The following is a 25,588-nucleotide window of genomic DNA, read 5'->3' on the forward strand; positions in this document are numbered from 1 at the left end:
TCATTTTAGAGCGCCACAAAGTGATCCAGCGCGGGAATGTATAGGATAGTCACTAAATATAAAACATATATGTATATTGAAAAATATAGCAAGATGTGTCAAAAGCTGATAGGCTTAATCAGCTTTTTGTCATTTTCTCTTGCCGTGACTTGAATAAAAATTACTTTTTTATTTCTTAAACAAAAATAGTTGTGGATTATAGCTTTAAATGCCAGGTTTTTGTGATATAAATAAGACCAAGCTAAATCATTTCAAAACCTTTTCCGCTATGGTTGTGACCTATAACCTATACAACTCCATTTTAAAAACAATCTTCCAGAGGGGATCAGTAAAAATACAACTGAGATAATGTGGTTGCACATAACCGCAATGAAGTTCAAATGTTCTAGTCGGCTTTTCCTCTAACAGGATGAAACCACATTATCTCATTTATGTTTAATTCACCTTTCTAAAAGATTTCACATTTTTAATTTGGGTTGGGCAGACTTTAGGTCACATTATTGATGGAAATTTGTTTTGAAATGATTTATCTTGCGCTCAGTTTTTTAGATTACAAAACCTGGTACTAAACAGGGGTGTGTCGAGCTTTTATATGAAAGAGATTGTTTATAATGGATTATACTGCTGCTCTATTTGTCACTAAGGAGATGCTTGTTAATCAATGTATTTGTGTTTGTGTGATTTAGAAATTCAGCATACAGTATGACCAAGAAAAATCCAACATTTGAGACATTTTCCTCATATATAGTAGTAGTAGAAAATATCATATAGTCCTGTGGATGGAAGTCTTAAATTTCAAAATGTATAACAAAAAACTCACCAAAAAACTCACCAAAAATAAAAATACAAAGCAGAAAGAGCTAAACTCCAAATATTTATTATATTTTACCAGATATGATTATAAGACAATAAATTATTTACAGCACATGTAAGTTTCTATAAAATACACAAATATTAAATTAGTACAAACGTTTGAAAAACACAGCTTTGTGAAGAATACAAATTATTTGAATGGGGATAAGCAATTAATGAAAATGTGTGTGTGAGGGGGGGGGGGGGGGGGGATGTAATAATACAGACATTATTCTGTACATGCTGATGTACATGCTTGGCTCTACCCATGTGTCCAAGTTGTGAATCCTCAAATATGGAAAAATGGAGCAGAATCTGAACCAGCAGATTTTATGAATTGTATGTGACGCACAAACTGTCTGTCTGTGTTGAGCCTTTTGCATCGCAAGTGCTGCTGACCACTGACCTCCACCACTGTAACGTCACACCGCTCCACTGTGGTGAGGTGACAAAAATGATTGAACACATCCGTGCATGTAAAAAAAAAAACATGACTAGTGAGCGGACGCGTTGGGCTCCTCAAGCACAGGAAGTGAAGAACATGGAGCTACTGTGAGTGTTAAGAGCTCCAGACAGAAGTTCCTCTTGGTCCCTTGAACCTTCTAAACAAGTTTCAAACACTCACCATTTTGGTTTAAGATACAATGCACATCTTTTTCGTCTTAGTGCTCAGACCGGGTTGGCCGTCATTTTACTTTGAATCCAGTTGATGTAATGGGTGACGCGTGTGTAGACGCCAGGTTTATCCCTCTGGCCACAGCCGTCACCCCAGCTGATGACGCCCATAAGGGTCATTTTGTCGTTGGTGCGGCAGACGAGAGGACCGCCGGAGTCTCCCTAGAAGGGTGTTATCAAGAAAATAGTGATGAGAAAAACTGGACTAAAGTACATTTTGCAAATAATAAAAAAAAAACCAGGGACCTCATAAATCTGCAAATATTGAATGAAGTATACAGGGTGGGGCTTCTCTCGCGTTGTGACGTTGCTATCCTACTTTGTTTTCATGTATTGCATTCTATTCAGTCTGTCTAAGCACTTTGTAAACGTGCTTTATAGGCGCTCAATAAATAAAGTTTTTCTCAAAAAACCTGGGTCACTTCTAAATAATGATCATCTCTTCTCAATTTACTCACAATTTGAATTATCTTAAACTTGAGCTTCTTTAGTTGGACACAAATTTATCTCAATACAATTTTTATTTAACTTATGTGCAGTACAGTTCTACACTACTCTTAATAATCATACAGGTATCGTTAAACTATAGCTGACAGACTTTGCTTGTGTACTTGATGTGTGCTAGGTGTGATGTACTGTTGATTAGTAAGGGGTCTCTCTCACCTTGCAGGCATCATCCAGGCCTCTGGTATCGCCCGCACACAGCATGTTGGCAGTGACCGTGCGTCCAGACAGCACATCAGAGACACAACGCTCTCTGGGCCACAGGCGAACAAAACCTCTCTTGACACGCTCAGAGAAATGGGCAGAAACTGTGGAGGAGAAAAGCCAAGTTGATCATTACCTCCAATGTGAGGACTGGACCACAGTCATGTGAATGTCAGAGGTCGGCTTGCGTACACTCAGAGTCTTTCCCGTAGCCTGAGATCTCACATTCGGTCCAGTCAGGCAGCACCAGGCCAGTTTCAGGAAGACATGCAGGAAGAACCTCAGGAGACTTCACGGCGCAAATGCCAATGTCCGACTTCAGCTTCAACAGAGCTGTAGAAGATATTGGATGGAAGACAAGTCAATGTGGTGCTCCAGTCTGAGGGAGGATGCACATTATGGACATACAAAAATACATACACATCATAGTTAAACGTTATACACGCTTCCCTTTCTTACTTGGCAAATAAAATTGTATTTAATGTATTTAACTTTATATAATTTACCACTTTAAACAAAATGTTCACTTTTCAAAGAGAGTGATGTAAACATCTTCAGTCTTCTTCAGGTGCCGATCCTGCTCTAACACTCGTTTCTCAAGACTGTTGCCTGCGAGTTTTTGCAATACCTTACTTTTTTTTTTTTGTATTGTTATGTTAGTTAATATATCGAGGATATTAAATCCAAAATCTGATTAGGCACCGGAGTCGTTATTTGACAACACAGACCCACGTCGACCCTTTTGATTTAGAGAATTGGTTGCCCCAGTTTTTAACATGATCTATTTCCTCAAATAGTTGTAAAAGATGCTAAATTGATTATAGAAAAATGAATGCCTTACAATAAATAAACTCCCAATTATTTCCCCTTCACGATGACATCTGACAGCAACATGTGAAACGAACCCATTTACACAAAGGATATTCATTCATGATACTGATAAAAATATATAGTTATACAATATACTATACCTGTTTACGGTAAATATATGTGCGGGCTATGCAGTGTCTAAAACAAAATGGGATCCTATCAGATGATGCATATGATGTGTTGGGAAAAAGTGCCATACATATACACATACATAACTAAATATAAACATGCACAAAGGGGAAAGATGAGTGAAGGATGTACAAAAAATATAACTTAAATTTAATACGATAGGGTAAATGAACATGTCAGTTGTACACACCTATGTCATTGTCAAAAGTCTCATTGTCAAATTTCTCGTGGAGCCAGTACTTTTCAACTTTGAAAATCTGCTCACTGCTGGAATTCTGTTTGCGGAACGTCCTGCCCAGGATGACCTCCAACTTTGACGGTTTGTCCCTGAGAAGTGAGAACAGGCGTAACCTTCATGTGTGCTGCATGCCATGACATGTTTAATTGCAGAGTGTGTGTTGGGTAAGGTTGCACCGATACCAATACCAGAACCGATATTGTAGGACTGTACTCATCAAAATGCTCTGATATTACGATATGGATGCCTTTTCACTAGCCTGACATATATATATATATATATACACCTTCCAGGAAGGAGCCATGTCAGCCGTGTTTTATTATTAGCAGTTTTATTTTCCAACTTGTGGTATTCTCATTAAGTAGTATTGTATTTCTTTTTCTCTCCGTATTTTGTAGCAAAGACACAGAGGTAACATGGCAACCCATGTGTATGTCCACTAGACTGTTGCCATGTTCTTCTTTGTCTCTTATTTCTTCTTTGTTTCTTATTTATTGTATCTACTCTTTTTACATAGTGCACCCTGGTGTTAAGACTGAGATGCTACATAACTGAAATACCTTGTGTTGCAGGCTACATTTCAGTGAAATGCGAGACTGTTAGAAAAGCATGCAGTTGGATGTTAAAATGTCAGTAATGACAGGCTGTTACCTTAAAAAGTGCTATATTTGAATGAAACACGTGCCATGTTCAAGAAAGGTTTTGTGTTTTTGAACAATATTTGATTAAAATAAAACATTTTCACTACGATCACAAGACATAATGGCAACAAGTTTTGGCAACCTGTATTGGCGAGTACTCAAATATAAGGACTTGTACTCATACAAAGAAAACAAAGTGTCACTGGTGCATCCCTAGTGTTGCGAGATGTGCAACCTTGGTGATTCTTACGTGGCCTCGAAGCAATGTGCAGCAGACAGGACCCAACAGGAATCAATGAGAATCCCTCCACAGCGGTGGAAATGTTTGCGCAGACGAGCCTGGTAAACGTTAATGGCGGCCTGCCAGGGCTGCTCGGTGATGTCGCTCTCTCGGCCTCCGAACATGCGGAAGGTAGGCTGTTTCAGGGTGTTGTCCAAACGTTGGCCGCATGTCCCTGAGGAATGGTCGTACGCATTGTAAGATGATGCTTCAACCAGCAATCAACCTTGACTGGATATTAATGAGGTCATCACGATGTCATACCTCTGTTGTTGTTGTTGGTTGTGGGACCTCGAGGGCCCAGTGGGGTGGTAGTGGATGGACGTCTCGCTGAACAAGAGGGGAACAATGGAGTGAGAAATCATTTTTATTGGCTTTTTTTTATCTATAAGCAGCGGAGGACTGCTTAGCACATCTGCCTCACAGTTCTGAGGACCAGGGTTCAAATCCCGGCTTTGCATGTCAGAATCATCTTTATTTGCCAAGTATATCCAAAAAACACACAAGGAATTTGTCTCCGGTATTTGGAGCCGCTCTAGTACGACAACAGTCAATTGACAGAGAACACTTTTGAGACATAAAGCAGTTTTCTCCGGGTACTCCTGTTTCCTCCCACATCCCAAAAACATGCATGGTAGGTTAATTGAAGACTCTTAATTGCCCGTAGGTGTGAATGTGAGTGTGAATGGTCATTTGTTTATATATGCCCTGCGATTGGCTGGCGACCAGTTCAGGGTGTACCCTGCCTCTCGCCCAAAGATAGCTGGGATAGGCTCCAGCGCGCCCGTGACCCTAGTGAGGATAAACGGTACAGACAATGGATGGATGGATGTTTAAAACCCGCTTTTGCTTTCAGCACAGCACGAGACTACCCTGTTAAACGACATGTTTTTTTTGTTACTGTTATTGTTTTTAAATTATGTTGTGTTCTTTTGTCTGTATGACCTATGTTAAATTTGTATTTATGTCCAGCACTTTGTTTCAGCTACGGTTGTGCTCTAAATAAAATGAAGTTATAATGTAATTTATTGAGATGATATACATCATGTTTATTATTATTGTCAAATACATTTTAATAGAATTATGTGTGAAGCAAAGTTTCTTCATTTTCTATGTTATGATTACATAGTAGGTATGATGTTAACACTTTGTACTCATTAATAGTTACGGTCAAGTTATGAACAGTAGCCATATGCTGCTGTGGTTTTTCTTGAATATATAATCTGCTATAATTCACATTTTAAAGATCTGCATTTGTATGGAAGTGCTTGCAGACTGTTGAAAAAAACTACAGTTCAATGAAAAAGTATGTAAAAAAAACTCACTGCATTTAGGTACATCACAGAGCTCCCAGGTCAGCCGCGTGTTCTTGTAGGTGTGACACCACGGACCTGCATCACCATCAGGATTTCTGTTCGATGAACGCAGATGCAGTTAGGACCCGAGTTGTTTTATATGATTGAATGACGTTGAGCACATGCCGGCCTTCAAACCTGCAGTAGCTGTGGCTGCCCAGTCCCACTTTGAGGGCGTCAGACCTCCACGCATTGTTGTACTTGCGCATGATGGCTGGAGAGTCCCACGGGAGACAGCGGGCGCCACTTTTAGTGACGGACTCCGTGCCCCTGTAAGTCAGACCGATCCCTCTCATGCATTCTTCGTATTTATCTGATCCAAATCAAACAGAAAAGTACACATGGGTTGAATAACATCCATTAAGGGATTACAATGTCTGATGTTCTGTATAGTGCTTGATGTGAGATTTTTACCTTCCGAACACTTGGGCAAGGAACAGAACTCCCAGATGATTTGTGTGCCTTTGTAGGTGTAACACCAAGGAGCACTGTCATGGTCAGGGTTCCTGAGATCATTTTAATCATTTTGATGATTATGAATTACAGTAAACTCAAACCAAATGTATCATCGAAATTAAAAATACAATACAATATTGCATTACAAAAGAAGCAATTTTAATATGGAAGTTAAAGAGGAATGGGTGTTGTGAAAAGTGTTTTTACATTTTTTTTCACATTATTTATATTGTGTTTAAAGAATCCTTTTAATATACTCTATGAGTTTTACAAAAATTAAGGTATTTCACATATTACCACATCATTACAGTATTCAGTAATGAACATTATTCACTGAGAATCCTTTTAAATGCTGAAAAAAAAACTTGCAAAAGTGATTAAAAAAAGAATAATCCGGTATCACCTTAATTTGTACCCATACAAAAATGGACTGTAACGTGTTCTTCCTCAACCCAAGCCGTATCTTTTCATAAAGCGTCGAGGAGTATTCATTTAGTAGCTTTTGCATAATTGTAATAATTAACCAAGAAACTAAAGTCATTCAAGTTATATTATAATATATCATAATAATTTAAATTAAATGTGTGTTTTCTTGCTTCTGCTCACAAACCTGCAGAAGTTGTGGTTGCCCAGTCCAAGGGTGCTGGCGTCCACTTTCCTGGCGGTGAACGTCTTTCCCCTGAGGGAGGTGGCGTTCCAGTTAATGCACCCTGCTCCCGACTTGCTGATACTCCACATGCCGCGATAGGCGTCCCCACTCCCTACAACGCACTTCTCTTTGGTGTCTGGAAACAAATTGCTCACTGATTAGATACACAAATATCCTTGATTATTCTCTCTAACGGCTTCTGTAATTCATTTATTCTGAGCAGAACCCTTCTTCACAGCATTTGAATGTTATTGCGCTGACATTACTTCCTTATAGCAAATCAGAGGGAACTTGTTTGTTGTGTTTCAAGTGAAAACAGAGTGTAAAACTAGAGCGGTGCCTTGAGATACGAGTGACCTGATGTTTTTCAAGAGTTTTTCAAGATATGAGCCATCATTCGAACAATTTTTTGCTTTGACTTCAGAGCTAAAATTTTAGATACGAGAACTATATGGTGGCAGTGAAATTAATTCACATCACAACAAGCAACAGTTTGGCAGATTCTTAAACAAAAAAAAATATGAATTTTAATTTAATACTTTTTAATGCCACTCCTCCTTGAAGTTTACTGTCACACTAAACATAAAACAAAGAGAATTATATGTTGTGTATTTAAAACAACCACATAGCTTTGCCTTAGGAAAGTCCATTTAGCTTAATGCTAACAAACAATGCAAAACACCATAGATGGGCCAATAAATAGCATTAGTCTCTCAATGTCCTTTAAGCAACTGTTATTTGAAAACAAATGGTGGAGCAACACACACAGATAATATAACAATAGAGATATATATTCCTTATTATCTATGAAGAATAACTAATATTACTGTGGCTTACAGAGGAGGAACTTGTGACCATCTCCATGTATATGGGTATGTCTGAATCATACTGCCACCAGGTGGCCAAGGTGTGCACACACAAAAGGAGCAGCACAATGTCCGTTGAATTGAAGCAAAGAAATTGACACAAACTGTTTAATCCTTCACATTCTGTTTAATTAAGTCATTACCGTATGTTACTGTAGTTCAATATTATGGAATGTTATTTTTTCTTATTAAAAAACCCACTATAAAGAGGGCTGGTGGGGCTGAAACATTCATTGGGGAAAGAAGATATGAGACAAGTGTTTTGCGTTACAAGCGTGGTCACGGAGCAAATTAAACTCCTATCTCAAGGCACCACTGTACATTCAAGAGACATTAAAGATCTGCTCTTCTATTTTCCTTATTGGCTTTAAACAATTAAACAACTGAACTTATAAGCAATAAAACAACAATAAAAACAATCCAATTTATCGAGTCTGGCCTTAAGGCCATCACTGGCTGTCTACCACTGCTGATGTATGCGTAATTATTCCACTGAGAGGGTGCGGTGTCTTAACTGTCTCTTTGCGTTGTTTATGGACTTTTCGTTCTACAATATTAAATCCAAATGTCTTGAGATACACATTTTAAGCAATTCATCAGGGCCAAGGCTAGACAACTTAATCCTAGTCCTTCATCATAAGAGATTTTGGACAATTGTATACTTTCAACTTTGTGGAGACAGTTTCGGGGAAGGCCCTTTTTTATTCCGGCATGATTGCACTCCATGGCACAAAAATAATGGCGGATGGTGGACTTTTCTCCGTGGAAGGTCTCTATTTAATGAACTGCTGATTAATTGTAAAGTTCGGCTAATCAGGTCCACGTTCTTTCACGTGGAGCCTCTCCTGATCCATTCTATTCTCAAAAAGTGTTAAATGAATTTACTAATTATTTCTCTTCCTCCATTTTGCATGTCCAACTCCCGCGGCTCAACGTGTCAATCAGCTTCTCGTTATGACAGATGGATGTGATGTTGACCACATGACAGGTATGCTGGTATGTAAATGTAGCCCAACATGCTCCTATCTCTTGCATTGAAGAGGAACTTCTGTGCGTGTATAACTTTTAATGAGAATTTACGGGTAATGATTTTTGCACTCCAGGGCTGAAACACGACACCAATCAGAAAACACAGCCGAAGGAAACAACTTATATAACAATCAAATATTTATCCTACTCATCTAAAAATAGATATGCGTATATTTCAATATGTTTCTTTTTATTCCATTTTTGTATGTCTTATTCTAGGTAAGGTGGTGAGTGGTGACCTCTGTTGGCCAGATGAACTAGAACAGGGCTTGTGAGGGGGGCCCTCTCCGCATACTTACTGATCTCACACTGGGAGCCAGTGAAGCCCGGGCGGCACTGACAAATGTAGTCCGAGGAGTACACGGCCTCCTTGCACGTCCCGCCATTGTAGCATCTAGATGTGTAGCAGTCTGGAAGAGACAGAAAACCAATGCAGGTTAGATGTACTATATATCACCACATAAAGTCATCAGATTATATCATTAGATATGATCAGCAGCCATGAGGTTTTTGAGTCTGGACCACTATAATATTTTGTTTTGCATATCAAGCGAATGTAAATGGACAGACAAAGGAGTGACGCTACAAACAAACACAAAGTGACTTGGTGAACATACCGACATTGATTTGTTTGGCTCGCTTCCGAATACAGCATGGGTGACCAAATTCCGAACCAGGGGGCCACTTGCGGCTTGCTGAACATTATCTATTGGCCCGTCTATTGTAATAATACATTGAAAACATGGCTTGTATAAAATGTTTACAAAATAGTAAAATATTGAAAGATAGCCATCTATTTTTAAAAAAGTTAAATAAAATGCAAAAAAGTAGAATGTTAAATTATGTCTCTCATAAATTATTTTTAAGCTTAATAACAATTTAAAATTGAAAGAAATAATGTTAGACGATATCCCACTAGTTTTTATTTAAAATGTACAAGTTGAATGTAAGAAGATAACATACAATTTCTTTATTTAAAGAAATAAATCATTGGAATACATTCTATATGTTCAAAATGTACATTTTTGCTTTGTCACAAATACATTTTTACTTTTTTTCTTTAAATGTTTAACTGTTTAGCATATGTTGACCTATACCAGTGATTCTCAAAGTGTAATATGAGTACCATTAGTGGTATGTGGGTTACTCTAGTGGCACGAAATAATCACTTAATTAAATGTTAGAACTGTCCAAAATGTTATATGTTAGGTAATAGGTTATGTGGTTTTAACTTTTTTTCATCTATTAACAGTACATTTCTTAAGTACAGTTTGGTTGTATTTAACTTTTAAGTACAGTACATTTGTATTTCACCTTTTAGAATTGTTTGTTTACAAACCTTTATTTAGGTACATTTTTTATTACATTTCTGTGAAATAAATTTCAATTGAATAATTATTTTAATTTAGTTTTTCCCTATAATTAAGCACAGTGTTAATGTTCAAACTGTGCATAATGTTACTGTGGCTTACAATAATATTACCCTAAGTCCATCTTCACTTTATTGACATGCTGGAAAAACGGTGAGGTTCTCCATTTATTATTACAAGAGGTCTAAATTGAGGATTATACCAGCCTGAGCTCACAAGTTGGCCGGCTGCAGTGTGGTTAGAAATTGTCTGAGCCAAGCAATGTCAGACTAAACTACCCCTACAGAAAACTGACAGTGTGTACGGGCAAAGCAGACCAAATTATAAAGTAAAAAAAAAAGATTGTTAGAGTTTGGTATAGCTAGTGAGCAGTGCAGTCCAGAAAGGGTTAACAAACAGACAGGAAAGGTCATCGGTTGGTTATTTTGCCAAAGTCAGTGATTATGCCATTTCTGTGTTAAGACATACATTGTTGTGTTACTAGCAAACTTCACAAACAAAAGCTAATCAGCTACGCTGTCCAAACCTTTTACCTTGGTATTGACGCTGCTGACGGTATAATGCATTGACAAAATGATTTAAGATCTGAAAAGTCCTGATCAAGGGCTTTAATATGAGATATGATTTGATGTGTTTTGTTGAATATTGATTTTTGACTGTACTGGTAGTAGTCTTTCACCCCACTTAGGGACTAACCAACTACGTACCCACCAAGTTTGGAAACTGTTTTTAGTCATTTACATTTGTGGGGCATATATTGTGGATATCGAATGTTTTTGTGTTGATTTGAGAGTTTAAACAAATGTGTTTTGGTCACGTCAATCATTTTGTGACGGTATATTAGAAAAATAATTAGTTTAAGATATTACATGATGAAGTTTATTGAAAAGTGATTATTGACTTAATATGGTTTGTTGGGGCGGCACGGTGAACGACTGGTTAGCACATCCGCCTCACAATTCTGAGGACCTGGGTTCAAATCCGGCCTCACATGTGTGGAGTTCGCATGTTCTCCCCGTGCCTGCGTGGGTTTCCTCGGGTACTCCGGTTAATTGAAGACTCCAAATTGTCCGAAGGTATGAATGTGAATGTGAGTGTGAATGGTTGTTTGTTTCTATGTGCCCTGGGACTGACTGGCGACCAGTTCAGGGTGTACCCCGCCTCTCGCCCGAAGATAGCTGGGCCAGGCTCCAGCACGCCCACGACCCTAGTGAGGAGAAGTGGTGTAGAAAATGGATGGATGGTTTGTTGGATGTTGATTTTTCACCTTACTCGAAGTGATCTTTAAGGTTAAACACTCTTATTACATGCATACTGATTTTGGAGATAGTTTTTAGTGATTGAGATTTATGTAACAGATGGTGAATATCAAATGTTTTTGTTTATATTTATGAGTTTGAAGTAACATTTTAAAGCAAAAGCGGAATGTTTTTGGGTCACTGCGTCATCATATGAGGCTATACTGACAAAGTAACTTAACATTGGAAAATCCTTGATCAAGACCTTTAATTTGAAATGTTACATGATGTGGTTTATTGAAAACTGATGTTTGTCCTCGCAACTACGATGAAGGTTAATCATCACTGAAACTAATCAAACTGTCAACTGTTTGAACTGTTGAACTGTCAACCTACACTACCTACTTTGGCTACCAAAGTGTGAAAAATGTAAGTTTAACATTGCATTTAACCTGTATGACGCTGTGAAGCCAGAAGAACTACATGGTCAATATCAAATGATTTCCATGCTGATTTGTGACAGTGAACACAAGATGATTGTACTTGTTGGATAGTAGTGATGTGAAAACAGACTGATGATGATAGCATATCACACTCACTGATGACGGGCACTATGTGACACAGTTCTCGTCCTCTTAACGCACAACGGCAATACTCCACACGCTGTCCCCTCCATCGCAGCCAAGTGTCCCCATAACTATGCACGGCTGATGTCGTACTATCCACACAACGTACTGAGAAGACACACACACACGAACAATGAACCAATCGGACTGGAAGATTACAAGTCATAATTGTTACATGGACACACAGACAGGAACAAAAGGATCTGAGGTTGGGGTGATGTTGTTATTATGAGGAAAGGCAAAAGGAAAAAGAATGGCTGGGCTCACGGGAGGGGTCAAAGGAAGGTGAAGGCTTCTGGACATGAACAATGAAAAGTGCCCGCCTGGATGTCTTCCGCTCAGGCTCACCTCGGTAAAAACGAGTTCCTCTCTTGGAGCGGAGCAGCTCCACCTGCAAAGGCACACAAATGTTGGTTTTTGTTCATGGGTAAAGGTGGTTAGCATAGGTTTCAAAGTCAGGAATGACATTTAGCTACTAGCCACACTTTAGATTCTATACAATTTGCTGAGCTAATCAAACATTTTCTGTGAAAGTAAAGACAATTCAACAAGTCAGACAAATTAAGTACAACATCTACTACACTTCAGATCAACAATCTTTGATACTATAGACCTTTTCATAACATTTGAAAACAGGCGCCAGGGTACTTCTGGGTGGCAGAACGCGAGGGATTATCACTGACTTGAAATGAAACAATAACAAAAACTAGTTGTGTTTGGGGTTGGACCATCAGATAGATATACATCCAAATAGTTTAGGTGTTTTTTTTCCCTCCCTTCTACAAAATATAAATTAATCCACGGAACCTGTGGGTGGGGAAGGATAAATCGAGTGAATGTGGTAAATAGTAGCAAAGAGAAGATCGCAAGACTTCATAGTGGCAGAGTAGCCACTTCTAAAAGGAAAGACTGGGAATAAAACCTCCATTATGGGTTTGTGGAAGACATTTTCTCCCAGGTATATAGAAAATGTTTGGTCGTGTTGTCTTTGAGCCGTGGCGGTTTCTGGTATGAGCAATACGTGCGGCCCGTACAGGGCTGCGTGAAATGGCTTTCTACTGACATGATGATATAAGGCTACCGTTTGTATGAGGAATTTGGACCTCCTTGTGGAGACCTCGTAAGGGGTCTTAAGGAGTCACGTTAAAGTGAGAGGTCGATTTCAAGGGAACATGACATCATAATTGTTCAGAGAGCTCTGTATTTTGGGGAGAAGCTAAGGTGAGTCCATTGTTGGTAGGAAGCGACTGAAAGTGTCATGGCCGCGTGTGTGTGTTCTTGCTTTGCCAAGTGGTTTATTGAAAACACAAGCTAACCAGCGACAAAGAGGACTTTCAATTCATTATTGCAAGTTACGATGAGTTGTACTTTTTGCGATCTAAATGTATTGACATTACACCAAGATAAGAGTAAGTTTGTATTCTTCAGAAAAAGGGGGATAAGGGGGCTCTTGCACAGGGCGCCATTCAAACTAGGACTGCCACTGTCTTAGCTAGCCTGCTGGCTAACGTCAGCTCTCGCGCACGCTATTCATTTCCCCGTCAAAAGAGCACATCCGTGCTATTAATCCCCGAGCAACACAAAAGTCATTTAAGTAGCCAGTCCTTCAATAACCATATTAGCTATGTCTGAATTTCCACCACGTCTATTTTTTAAACAACTTTGTTGTTGAACTGTAAATTACGGCCGGCGTTCCATCTCCCTTGTTTGCAATTGACCTTTCATAACATCTTGTTTTTGACTGACGCTTCACACGTTCAAGTAGGAACATAAAATTTATATTGAGAACACTTCCTGTTTCCTGTACAAAAAGGAAATGTGCTATTTACATTGTCCGCTCGGCAGCAGTAGAGCGCACACAGGACCAATATTAGTATTCTGGTCATGGTCTTGGGAGGTCTTTGGTGCCCTTCAGTTCTCTGTAAGCACAAAATGGAATTACATTAAGCGGATGAGAAATACATATGGATGTGTAAAAACAACCGTTGAAATTTGGGCATAACTGAAAATAAAAAAGAAAATGTTTGGGAAAAAATGTAGTAGACTAGTAGTTAGCATGTCTGCTTTAGAGTTTGATTCTCGGCTTTGGCCCTGCTGTGTGGAGTTTGCAAGTTCTCCCCATACGTGTGTGGGTACTCCGTCATCCTCCCACAGTCCAAAAACATGCCTGTTAGATTAATTGAGGACTCTAACTAGTTTTATTGCAAAAAATAAATGTTTTAACAAGTGAATTTCTAAACTCTTGACTTTATTCTTGTAATTAGGACTCATAATTCCATGATTTTTATTAATTTAAGAGTATAAGGTCCACAATAAAAAAGAAAAATGGTGGGCTCAATAAAGGGAATGCGACTAAAATCATAACACTACTATAAACACAAGAGAATGAATGTCAAAATTCAAGTATTACAACGACACAGAAGGAAAAAAGAAAAATGCTGTTAAAAATACTGTAGTAAAATGAATGTAAGTGAAGTCATCATATTACTAGGACAAAAAATAAGAAAAGAAAAAGAAAAGACAAGTGAATGACAAAATTCTCAATTATCTTCTCGTAATTTAAAATGTATTCTTTGTCATTCTCTATTTTTTTCCTCCATGTGGCCCCAATACTTGTTTGAAGAATAGTGTCTATTTCAAAAACAACAAAAATAGCTTTTCCTGTTTCACCTTAGCAATGGTTGGTTATCTTACTAGAGAAAGTTGCAGGTTTTGTCATAAATTATCCTTTTTTGACACTGCTACCATACCAAGTAATTAAATGCCCTCACACACTTGGACACTAAATATAAATATAGAATACAACCAAATTAATCCAGAAGCTGACTAATAGACCTTGAGTGTCCTTGTTGAACCAATCCCGTAGCGACAATAATGAGTCAGCAATTGCAGGAAAAATAATCGCACAAAATTAGCTATAATTCTGTATTTTCTTTGCTGCTTCCTTTCTGCATACCTACGCCTGTGTTCTACGGAGGTCGCTGGAAGGAAAGGGTGGGACTCATTGACTCACGTTGGAAGTCATAACACTAAGTTCAGGACAGTTGGATGATGTGTTTGGACTTAATTTGGAATTAATTATTGACTTCATGATCACATTTGCTCAACTTAATTTCATTCACATACAGTGGATATAAAAAGTCTACACACCCCTGTTTAATTTCTTTTGTGGTATAAAAATGAGAGGAAGATAAATAATTTCAAAACTTTTTCAACTATTAATGTGACTTATAACCTGTACAATTCCATCCATCCATTTTCATTACCGCTTATCCTCACACGGGTCGCGGGCTGCTGGAGCCTATCCCAGCTATCTTCAGACGGGAGGTGGGGTACACCCTGCACCGGTCACCAGCCAATCGCAGGGCACATAGAAACAAACAACCATTTCACACCTACGGGCAATTTAGAGTCTTCGATCAACCTACCACGCATGTTTTTGGGATGCGGGAGGAAACCGGAGTGCCCGGAGAAAACCCACCCAGGCACGGGGAGAACATGCAAACTCCACACATTCAAATCCCGGTCCCCAGAACTGTGAGGCAGATGTGCTAACCAGCTACCCACCGTCCCAGCCCTGTACAACTCAAGTGAGAAAAAAAGAAAGTTCATGTGTACAGGTTACACATCTGTAACAATTAATTGTGGAAAATGTTTTGAAATAATTTATCGTGCTCCCATTTTTTTTAGATTACAAAACCTGGCATCGACATGGGTGTGGAGTTTTTATATCCACTGTACAATAGATTTTGTCCTAATTCTTAGAAGCCTTAGAGAGATTCCACAGAAAACCTCTTGTTTATATTCAGCAGAGACCAAAATTGCGAGCCTTCGGCCAAACATTTCTGCAAAATTCCATATTGACTATAACAACAAGAAAGCATGGACCACAGAGGAAATAAGAGGAAAGCAGAAGAGGAAGCCTGCCAGAAGAAAACATTCATGCTTATGTGCCTTTTTATTGCTCAAGGAAAAGATATTTGACATGTAGATGTCCTCTTGTGTTCCACCATTTTAGTGCGTGTAAACGTGTCACATGTTACTGTGCAGAGGAGAGCAGCTGGTGAATCTCAAATACAGTGTGTGTAAACGTGAGTCACGCAAGGGCAGGTGGCGCTGCTTGTTGAGATTTAGGAAACAAAATGAAGAAAAGTAGCTTGTCACAAAGCCTTACTCTCGATAAACAACCCTGATATTCATTGAGAAAACCTGAAGGCGTTCGACCGTGTCCCTCGGGGGAGTCCTGTGGAGGGTGCTTCGGGAGTATGGAGTACCGAACCCCCTGATACGGGCTGTTCGGTCCCTGTACGACCGGAGTCAGAGTTTGGTCCGCATATCTGGCAGTAAGTCGGACTCGTTCCCGGTTGGACTCCGCCAAGGCTGCCCTTTGTCACCCTTTGTCTGTTCATAACGTTTATGGACAGAATTTCAAGGCGCAGCCGATGTGGTTCTGTTGGCTTCATCAAGCCGTGATCGCCAACTTTCACTGGAGCAGTTCGCAGCCGAGTGTGAAGCGGCTGGGATGAGAATGAGCACCTCCAAATCTGAGACCATGTTCCTCAGTCGGAAAAGGGTGGCGTGCCCTCTCCGGGTTGGGGATGAGATCCTGCCCCAAGTGGAGGAGTTCAAGTATCTTGGGGTCTTGTTCACAAGTGAGGGAAGAATGGAACGGGAGATCGACAGGCGGTTCGGTGCAGCGTCTGCAGTGATGCGGACTTTGTATCGGTCCGTTGTGGTAAAGAAGGAGCTAAGCCGAAAGGCGAAGCTCTCAATTTACCGGTCGATCTACGTTCCGACCCTCACCTATGGGCACGAGCTGTGGGTCGTGACCGAAAAGAACAAGATCCCAGATACATTCTAAGTTTGTATAAGGTGCAACATTATAGGGTGCGATTTTCCTAAATAAAAACACATTTCAAAAATGTTGTTGTTTTTTTGGGGAGGCAAGAACAGATTAAACTCATATCTGAAGGCACTACTGTACTTATCGTCTTTGGTTATTGGTGAGTTTAAGCCTATCCCAGCTGACATTGGGTGAGAGGCAGGGTACACCCTGGACTGGTGGCTAGCAGGGCACAGACAGAGAGAGACAGCCATTCAAACTTCCATGTCACCAGAAGGGAACTGAACTGATACCACGGAAGTCAGGCGAGTGAACCACTACGCAATGAGTGACTCAGCGCGGAACTACATTTAGTCAATAGTTCCTGCAGTCCAGATACACAATGGTCCTCTTAAGGTTTCTAAATTGTCCTTGGAGACAGAATGTTATAGTTTGCACCTTTCTACGAGCCAAATATTAGAGGCATGCGAGAAAGCGTTAGCGTAAAGTTAAAGGGTGCAGAAGCATTACATTGGAAGGCATTGCCATTGCATCTTCTAATGGAACAAAACAATGACCCCCCCCCCATCCCCCAAGTTTGTGTAGTAACCAAGCATACATGTCTGATCCTCTAATCTTGGGATAGTTTGCATTCCCTGCTGTCTGCCAGCTCACCTTCTCTGCTTGACTGGGTGCGTAGAAAGAAAAGCTGTGTTTTCGTATCACCAAGTTCACACACACACGCACGGACACACAAAGAATAAAAACAAACAATTACAAGCCCAATAAAATCTGCTACCTTGTCTGTTAAAGCAATCACACACTTACCATTTAGAGGATGGGCCACTTTTGAGTTCTTGTGTTGAACAGAGCAAATTGGAAATTCTGAGTGATTTAACCCACTAAACTGAACCTCACAAACTGACACAGCAACAGGCTATAGTTTCCTTTTTGTTTTCCTGTCACGCAGCTGTGCAGTTTAGCTGTCCCCCACTCTCATCAACCCAGTCAGTTGAAAACATGTGTTTCCTGCTCGAAAGTTGGCTGTGAAATACATATCAAGCCATGCAATGTACAAACACCCCCGCATCAGACATGAACATATGTACCTCCCACCCTGTTTGGAGTTTGTGATATCTCATAAGCATGAGGCCCTGCTTGGGCTCAGCTCATAACGTGCAAGTAAATTACTTCTGAAGCTTAAAGGCAGGAAGTATTGTTTTGAAGGCCATATTATTGGCCATTTCGGTGCTAATTAGATCACACTCTATGAACCGGGTAGTAGAAATAAAGACAAACAAACACAAATATGTTGTTTAAGACAACAGATGTTGTTTTTTAAACTTATATTAATAGTACAACTTTGGGGGAGTCTTCACTCTACTGAAAGCCATTGGAGCTGTTTTGAGCAGGATGCACACATACCGATTTTTAATATACTAACCATTTGTTAAAATGGAAAGGAGAGTGCTGACTGCTCTTATAGTATGTGGTGTACCAACACAGCACACTCCACAAATAACCATATCTCCATCGACAATCATAAGTCCCATCCCAAACCAGATGTCTATTGTAGTACCAAAGGTCACCTGTGAGAGGGCGTATAGTGCCACAGGTCATCCAGAAAATACAAGGAAGAAGAAGGATTAGTTATAGAATAAAAATACAAGAAGCTAGGCTAACGGTTAGCTTATCTGGTCACTGCCTTGTGGTCGCAAACTCTGCTCCCTGTCATTTTTATGATGGTGAATAACTTGAGAGACACATACAAACACTCAACACAACCAGTTGCACATCTGTAACTACACTTTGGTGTTGACCACACACATAAGGATTTGCGATCTTAAATATTGAACAGGTTTAACATTTACGATTGATTGGGTGGGGTCCTCAGCCTCCGCGGTGCGGGCACAACAATTACAGGACACTTCTGTCAGTCTTTGTGCATGTAAAACAGTGTCAATTCACTTGCATGTGTCTGCAGTGAGGAGAAGCGGCTCAGAAAATGGATGGATGGATAGTCAATCCCACCACACTTCAGTTGTACAGCCGGGTTCACGACCCTTGTCCTGCATGCTTCTTCTCCTGTCCTTGTCCTGTTCTCGCTTGTCCTGTCCTTCCCTCACAGGGTGTAGCACTACAGCACCATGCAACACTCATATTTAATGTTTCGTTGTTGTAGATAATGTAATGACTTACTTTTCTCATCCTGTTTACAATTAGTGCTATGTCTTTTGTCTTTGTATCTCTCTCTCCTCTAGAAACTTTGTTCTGTTCAACTGTGATTCTCAATAAACTTCAATTATAATACTAAGAAAACACAGGGGAATCTTAAAAACTCCACTGTGACACAGTAAAACTGTTCCAGATTAAAAGGGATACAGATCTTCCATTCTGCTTGACCTGACAGCCGAACAGGACAAAAAACAAAACAAAAAAAACATTTACAATTGTCAACCCCAATAGATCGGGGAGGGAAAATAACTCTTAACACCACCCACACAACAGAATAATCACACGGCAAAATCTTATAGAGATATTCGAGAATCGGGTCTTCGCTAAATTCGATCGTAAGAGGAAGGAAAAAGTCCAACTAGGCCCAATTTGTTTTGTGTGTAGCCCATTTTACTGTCTGCTCTGTAGGAATAGGAGCACGCAAAGTACTGTAGATGCTGATGCTGTCCTTGCACAAATCAAGTCTATTCTTACTTTGCGAAACTTGTAGTAGGTTCCATTGTTAATGGGGCTTGTGGATATTGTGGTTTCTTTAGTAGGTCAAACATGAGTGGAAAAAGTGAAAACATTTTCGGAGGATCAGAAGCCAGACACTGAGTCACAACATCACCATGTTTGTAGGGCAAACACATGCAGCGGATGAGACAAAGACACGCACAGCTGTATAAACGAAAAGCATAATTTGACTTGCATTTTGCAGTGTATTGTATTTACAGCCTGAGCACCAACTAGGCGAGTGCCTGTTCATAGCCTACTTGCATTTGAGATTACCTGTACTGCTTTTCTCATTGCTTGGACTCCTTGCCATGAGTTCATATTGGCAGGCAAGTGCAACGATGACGGAGCGCTGAGGTTGTAAGAGATGGAGATAAGACATTCTTGTCTTCCAGTAATGAGAACGTACACGGAACATACTTGCATTTCCGTGCGAAATGTCAAATTCTAGTATTGCTCCAGCACACTGAAGTGTGCAAGGTTGTATATACAGTGGGTACGGAAAGTTTTCAGACCCCCTTAAATTTTTCACTCTTTGTTATATTGCTGCCATTTGTTCAAATCATTTAAGTAATTTTTTTCCCTCATTAATGTACACACAGCACCCCATATTGGCAGAAGGAAAAAAAAACGTAATTGTTGAAATTTTTGGTGATTTGTTAAAAAAGAAAAACTGAAATATCACACATCCATAAGTATTCGGCCCCTTTGTTGTGACACTATTCTATTTAACTCGGGTGCTGTCCATTTCTTCTGATCAGCCTTAAAATGGTTCTGCACCTTCATTGGAGTCCAGCTGTGTTTCATTATACTGATTGGACCTGAATAGGAAAGCCACACCCCTGTCTATATAAGACCTTACAGCTCACAGTGCATGTCAGAGCAAATGAGAATTATGAGGTCAAAGGAACTGCCTGAAGAGTGAGGTGGATTTTTTTTTTGCCTGTGGTTCCGAGCCAGAGTTCTCCCGGGTGACCTCCGATTCGGAACCACAGGCGAAAAAATCCACCTTGAAGGAAGTCCTTTGATGTAGAATTACAAAGAAGAGATGGTTGCCGTGAATACAGATCTACAAACATTTGGCCCTCTCAAAGGAAGTCTGACTTCAGTACAATTGAAATATACTACAAGAGCTCAGAGACTGAATTGTGGCAAGGCACAGATCTGGCCAAGGATACAAAAAAAATTCTGCTGCACTTAAGGTTCCTAAGAGCACAGTGGCCTCCATAATCCTGAAATGGAAGACGTTTGGGACGATCAGAACCCTTCCTAGAGCTGGCCGTCTGGCCAAACTGAGCAATTGGGGGAGAAGAGCCTTGGTGAGAGAGGTAAAGAAGAACCCAAAGATCACTGTGGCTGAGCTCCAGTGATGCAGTCAGGAGATGGGAGTAAGTTCAAGAAAGTCAACCATCACTGCAGCCCTCCACCAGTCGGGGCTTTATGGCAGAGTGGCCTGACGGAAGCCTCTCCTCAGTGCAAGACAGATGAAAGTCCGCATGGAGTTTGCTAAAAAAAAAAAAAAACACCTGAAGGACTCCAAGATGGTGAGAAACAAGATTCTCTGGTCTGATGAGACCAAGATATAAATTGTTGGCCTTAATTCTAAGTGGCATGTGTGGAGAAAACCAGGCACTGCTCATCACCTGTCCAATACAGTCCCAACAGTGAAGCATGGTGGTGGCAGCATCTTGCTGTGGGGGTGTTTTTCAGCTGCAGGGACAGGACGACTGGTTGCAATCGAAGAAAAGATGAAGTACAGGGATATCCTGGACGAAAACCTCCTCAAGAGTGCTCAGGGCCTCAGACTAGGCCGAAGGTTCACCTTAAAAAAAGACAATGACCCTAAGCACACAGCTAAAATACCAAAGGAGTGGCTTCAGAACCACTCTGTGACTGTTTTTGAATGGCCCAGCCAGAGCCCTGACTTAACCCAATGGAGCATCTCTGGAGAAACCTGAAAATGGCTGTCCACCACCGTTCATCCAACCTGACAGAACTGGAGAGGATCTGAAAGGAGGAATGGCAGAGGATTCCCAAATCCAGGTGTGAAAATCTTGTTGCATCATTCCCAAAAAGACTCATGGATGTATTAGCTCAAAAGGGTGCTTCAACTAAATACTGAGCAAAGGGTCAGAATACTTATGGCTGTGTGATATTTCAGTTTTTCTTTTTTAATAAATCTGCAAAAATTAACGTTTATCTTCTGTCGATATGGGGTGCTATGTGTACATTAATGAGGAAGAAAATTTACTTCAATGATTTTAGCAAATGGCTGCAATATAAAGAAGAGTGAAAAATGTAAGGGGGTCTGAATACTTTCCGTACCCACTGTGCAAGTGTGAGGACGAGTACTCAACTCAACTCTAGTTATACACCACTTTAAAAACAACCACAGCAAACAAACAAAGTGAAACAAAGTGCTGCATAGATAAAATTGTTAAACAAATTTTTTTAAAAACAATACAACACTAAAACAAGTTCAGCGTCTCATGCTGTGTTGAAAGCCAAAGAATGAAAATGGGTAAAAGAGGAGTTTTAAAAATGGACAGGCTTTTCTAATATGCAGATAGTGTCATCCCACAGCATGGGACCAGCATCAGATAAACCTCTGACCTTCTGCCTAGACTGACGTACCTCCAGGAGCAGCTGGTCAGCTGACCTCATAGGATCGTAGGAATGGGGTAACTCAGTGAGGTAAGGGTGGGCGCGACCCTTTAGATATTTAAAAGAAATAAACTAATCTAAAAATGAAATCTAAAATACAAAGGCAGCCACTGGAGGGGGGGGGGGGGGGGGGAATTGGAGTTATGTGCTTCCTCTTATGTGCACCAGTTAAGAGGTAAGGAGCAGCATTTTGAGCCAAACTGAGATGTTTCAGGGAGGACTGGCTGACTCCAAAATAAATTGCATTACAGTAATCCATTGGCGATGTAATGAAGGCATGGATGACTGTTTTTGAGTGTTGTTACGCAAGAAGGGCCTTCTTTTAAGGTAAAGAAGCTGGACTTGACAACGTCAGAGATTTTCTGATCGAATATAAAATCATTGTCCAAAAGGCCTAAGTCAACAAGGGAGCATTAATAAGGGCCACTGGGACAAAACAGTATCTATAGAGCAAGCGGAACTAGCATAGGAAACATCTTTACTATATTTTATGCATTGGTGAGCATTTTTGGCCTTATTCTCTACACTTGCTTTTGTCCAGCAGATCATAATATGTTTTTGAACCCGTTTGCCCTGCCGGGCTCACTGAAGCTTCAGTTTGACCATTGTTCCTTTACACTGTGCTACAATATGCTATGTCAGAAAGCTACTTAGCAGGCATTATTCATTCTTCACAATCACTCAGGGGGAGGGCATTGGTGCATGCTTCACTGCGCCAGCTCAGTAAAAGTCCCACAGAATATAAACCTGCATTGTTGCCTTCAGGCCTCCCTCCCCCTGCAGGGCTCAGTTCAAAAATGTGAATGTCCACAGACAGAAAGACAGGGAGGCACGATGCGGGAGAGAAAATGAGGTGATGAGACAGCTCAATGGAAGTCGAGAGAGAAAGGGGAGATGTGCAACAAGAGGAGGTGGTAAAAAATCCCCAGAGGTCAGCATAAACAGAATGATTAGCCCTGAGTCATCCCATCTTCCAGGACTGCACTGAGACAGATGAAGGCATTAATGGCTTCTCATAAAAGCGCTAGAGGAGCACACAATCGATGAATTCCAAGTTTTTTGTTGCCCTGATAGCAGTATAGAAATGGGCATTTTTACTTGATCTTAAGTCTGAACACTGACTTTGTGAGTCACTGACATCATTAACTCAAGTGACCGCAGCGATTGGAATGCACATACAAGCGCTACTTTGGCTCAATGTGCAATGGTGCACGGTATCAGCAAAGTATCAGTATGACGTATGCTTTCACAGGGGAGGGAATAGTGAAGAATGAAAGATACTAAAAACTGACTCAGTATGTGGCTGCAGCAACTTTTAGTTTGGTTGAAAAAACTCAAGATGGCCTTTAACAACTGCAGAACTCAATCGCTAGATACTGTAGTGTAGCTAGATACAGTGGATATAAAAGGTCTACACACCCCTTGTTCAATGTTCACCCCTGTTCGATATAAAAGAAATGAAACCAAGCTAAACTTTTCAAAAACTTCCGTTTTTCGTTATGTCATGTCATGTGCAGCAATGGGCTTAATGTTCTAGAGTTTAACACAAATCTAACGATCAAATATGAAATATAATACATTCAGAATCACTTTTTGTCACTTTTTCTTTTTGTCCAAAATACGAAGAAATGTTTTAGATTTTAAAATACAAACACACAGAAAATGTACAACATTTTGACATTGATGTGGAAAACTCTTGCTACTTGCAGCATATTAATACAACATATGATGCATATGTAGAAAAGCACATTTATGTTTTTAATATGAAACACAAGGTGCAAGGTGAACACCAATACAATAAACATTATCGCATGATTATGTATTATACTGTATGTCAATATTATGCTTTAGATTTGTTATATACTCTATTAAGTCTCAATATTATACCATATTAAAATATATACGCTTTATTTCTGCTTAATCTGTATTATTTGGCACTACACTTTATGATAGACAGAATCATGTAAAGCAACAAGACATCTTTACATCATAATAATATTGAATTATGATCAGCCCAAAATCTGAAGTATTAACCAAAGCAATAATAATCACACAAATTATCAAACATAGTCTTTTAACCCTGACTGAGTCGAAAAGACCTAATTAAGGCTTTGCATGTGCAAAGAAAAGAAGTTCTTACCAACCAATGAGAGATGACGTTGATGGTAGTGATGAGATGTTGGGTGGATGTCTCGCTGGGAGTGAGCTGCTCTGGAGGTTTGTCTCACTTTTCAAGGCTCCATGTGGGGAGGAGAGAGAGAAAAAGGGAGGAGGAGAGGATCGGAGTGGAAAGGAAAGGAGAGGAGACGGGGTGTCTGCTGTGACCTCAGCGGGGAAACACAGAAGCTCTGCCTGCCGGATGATGACGATGCAGCCAAGAGAGAGGGAGGAGCTCACATCCCCACGCACAAACCTTTAGGTCCCCCCCCCCCCCCCCCCCCCAACCCCCGTTTTTTTCATCTCTCTCTCTTTACATTAACGTCAAATATCACATATGAATGTGCAAGACGTTCAGAAAAACACTTTATTTCATCTCCAGAGATTAAAAATTCATCGCTATGATATAAGAGTAAATTGTTGCAACATAATTTCCTTTCAATTTGAGGACAGTCAGTCTACACATACAGTATTATGATGTGATGTGATGAGAAAAACATTTACTCACTTCTTTTGCTTCTTCAGAAACTCAATTCACTTTCTTGCAGAAATGATGATTAATCTGATGCTCGTTTGTACTACTAATTTTGATTCACCAAAGCAAGTATGGTATGGCTAATATTCCTATAAGGGTGCGAAGATATTAGGAACACCTCTTTTGTTATTTTAAATTTTTCCAAATGTTCAATGAAATAAAGTAATTCTTCAGGGTGGTATTAACACATTACTTTTTTGGTGTACTGTACAAGTGCAGTTAATTTACACTAGAAAGTGTAAAATGTAATATAGTATACCGTGCAGTAACTGTAAACTTAATTAGGGACACCTAAAGAAATTTGCATTCCCACATGCCTTATGGAAATAAATAAAAAAAATACACTCCATATCATACATGCATAGGAGAAAATATATATTTATTAGTTTTTTTTAAAATATATTTTAAATTGTAAAAAGAAATATTATACATTTTACTCTATATTTATATTTTATTTTTATTCATTTATTACTGGGCAACATCTGATCTTAAAAATTCATCATTTCTTAAAAAGACAATGCTAAAAACAATGTTATTCAATCTTTTTGTAGGCTTAATGTATGTAAATCGCAGATGGTTGGGGGTGCCATAAAAAAAAAATCTCACCTAGGGTGCCACATTGGAAGGGTTCGAAGTCAGCTGAGATAGGCTCCAGCTCACACGTGACCCTAATTAGAAAAAAATGTGCAGTGGAAAAC

The 25,588-nt window shown here is 39.8% G+C and overlaps 1 protein-coding gene across 5 annotated transcripts; it reads right to left on the reverse strand.

Moving 5' to 3' along the window:
- Positions 1-861: 861 nt before the first annotated feature.
- Positions 862-24,535, reverse strand: plat (plasminogen activator, tissue). Of its 5 annotated transcripts, none has more exons than XM_061767569.1 (15): positions 24,343-24,535; positions 13,812-13,901; positions 12,250-12,373; positions 11,956-12,090; positions 9,048-9,158; positions 6,815-6,989; positions 6,163-6,254; positions 5,887-6,061; positions 5,719-5,804; positions 4,658-4,723; positions 4,364-4,568; positions 3,425-3,561; positions 2,428-2,568; positions 2,191-2,339; positions 862-1,689 (listed from the first exon to the last, which is right to left on the reverse strand). In XM_061767569.1, the coding sequence occupies exons 2-15, from the start codon at positions 13,866-13,868 to the stop codon at positions 1,522-1,524; spliced, it is 1,821 nt and encodes a 606-aa protein (XP_061623553.1). In that variant the 5' UTR covers positions 13,869-13,901; positions 24,343-24,535; the 3' UTR covers positions 862-1,521. The 5 variants fall into 5 exon arrangements, with proteins under 5 accessions (XP_061623553.1, XP_061623554.1, XP_061623552.1 ...); XM_061767570.1 differs by having other exon boundaries at positions 24,339-24,535; XM_061767568.1 differs by lacking the exon at positions 24,343-24,535 and adding an exon at positions 17,633-17,833.
- Between the last annotated feature and the right edge of the window lie 1,053 nt (positions 24,536-25,588).

This window comes from Phyllopteryx taeniolatus, chromosome 3, assembly GCF_024500385.1.
Source record: "Phyllopteryx taeniolatus isolate TA_2022b chromosome 3, UOR_Ptae_1.2, whole genome shotgun sequence".
NCBI lineage: Eukaryota > Metazoa > Chordata > Actinopteri > Syngnathiformes > Syngnathidae > Phyllopteryx > Phyllopteryx taeniolatus.

What these genes read in the sequence shown, in the direction of transcription:
- plat (XM_061767568.1), bottom strand. An exon ending in ACTGCTGCCGAGCGGACAAT is followed by an intron (nt 12,374 to 13,811) that starts GTAAATAGCACA and finishes GTGCCTTTGCAG; the next exon opens with GTGGAGCTGCTCCGCTCCAA. An exon ending in CTACGGGAAAGACTCTGAGT is followed by an intron (nt 2,340 to 2,427) that starts GTACGCAAGCCG and finishes TCTCCTCCACAG; the next exon opens with TTTCTGCCCATTTCTCTGAG.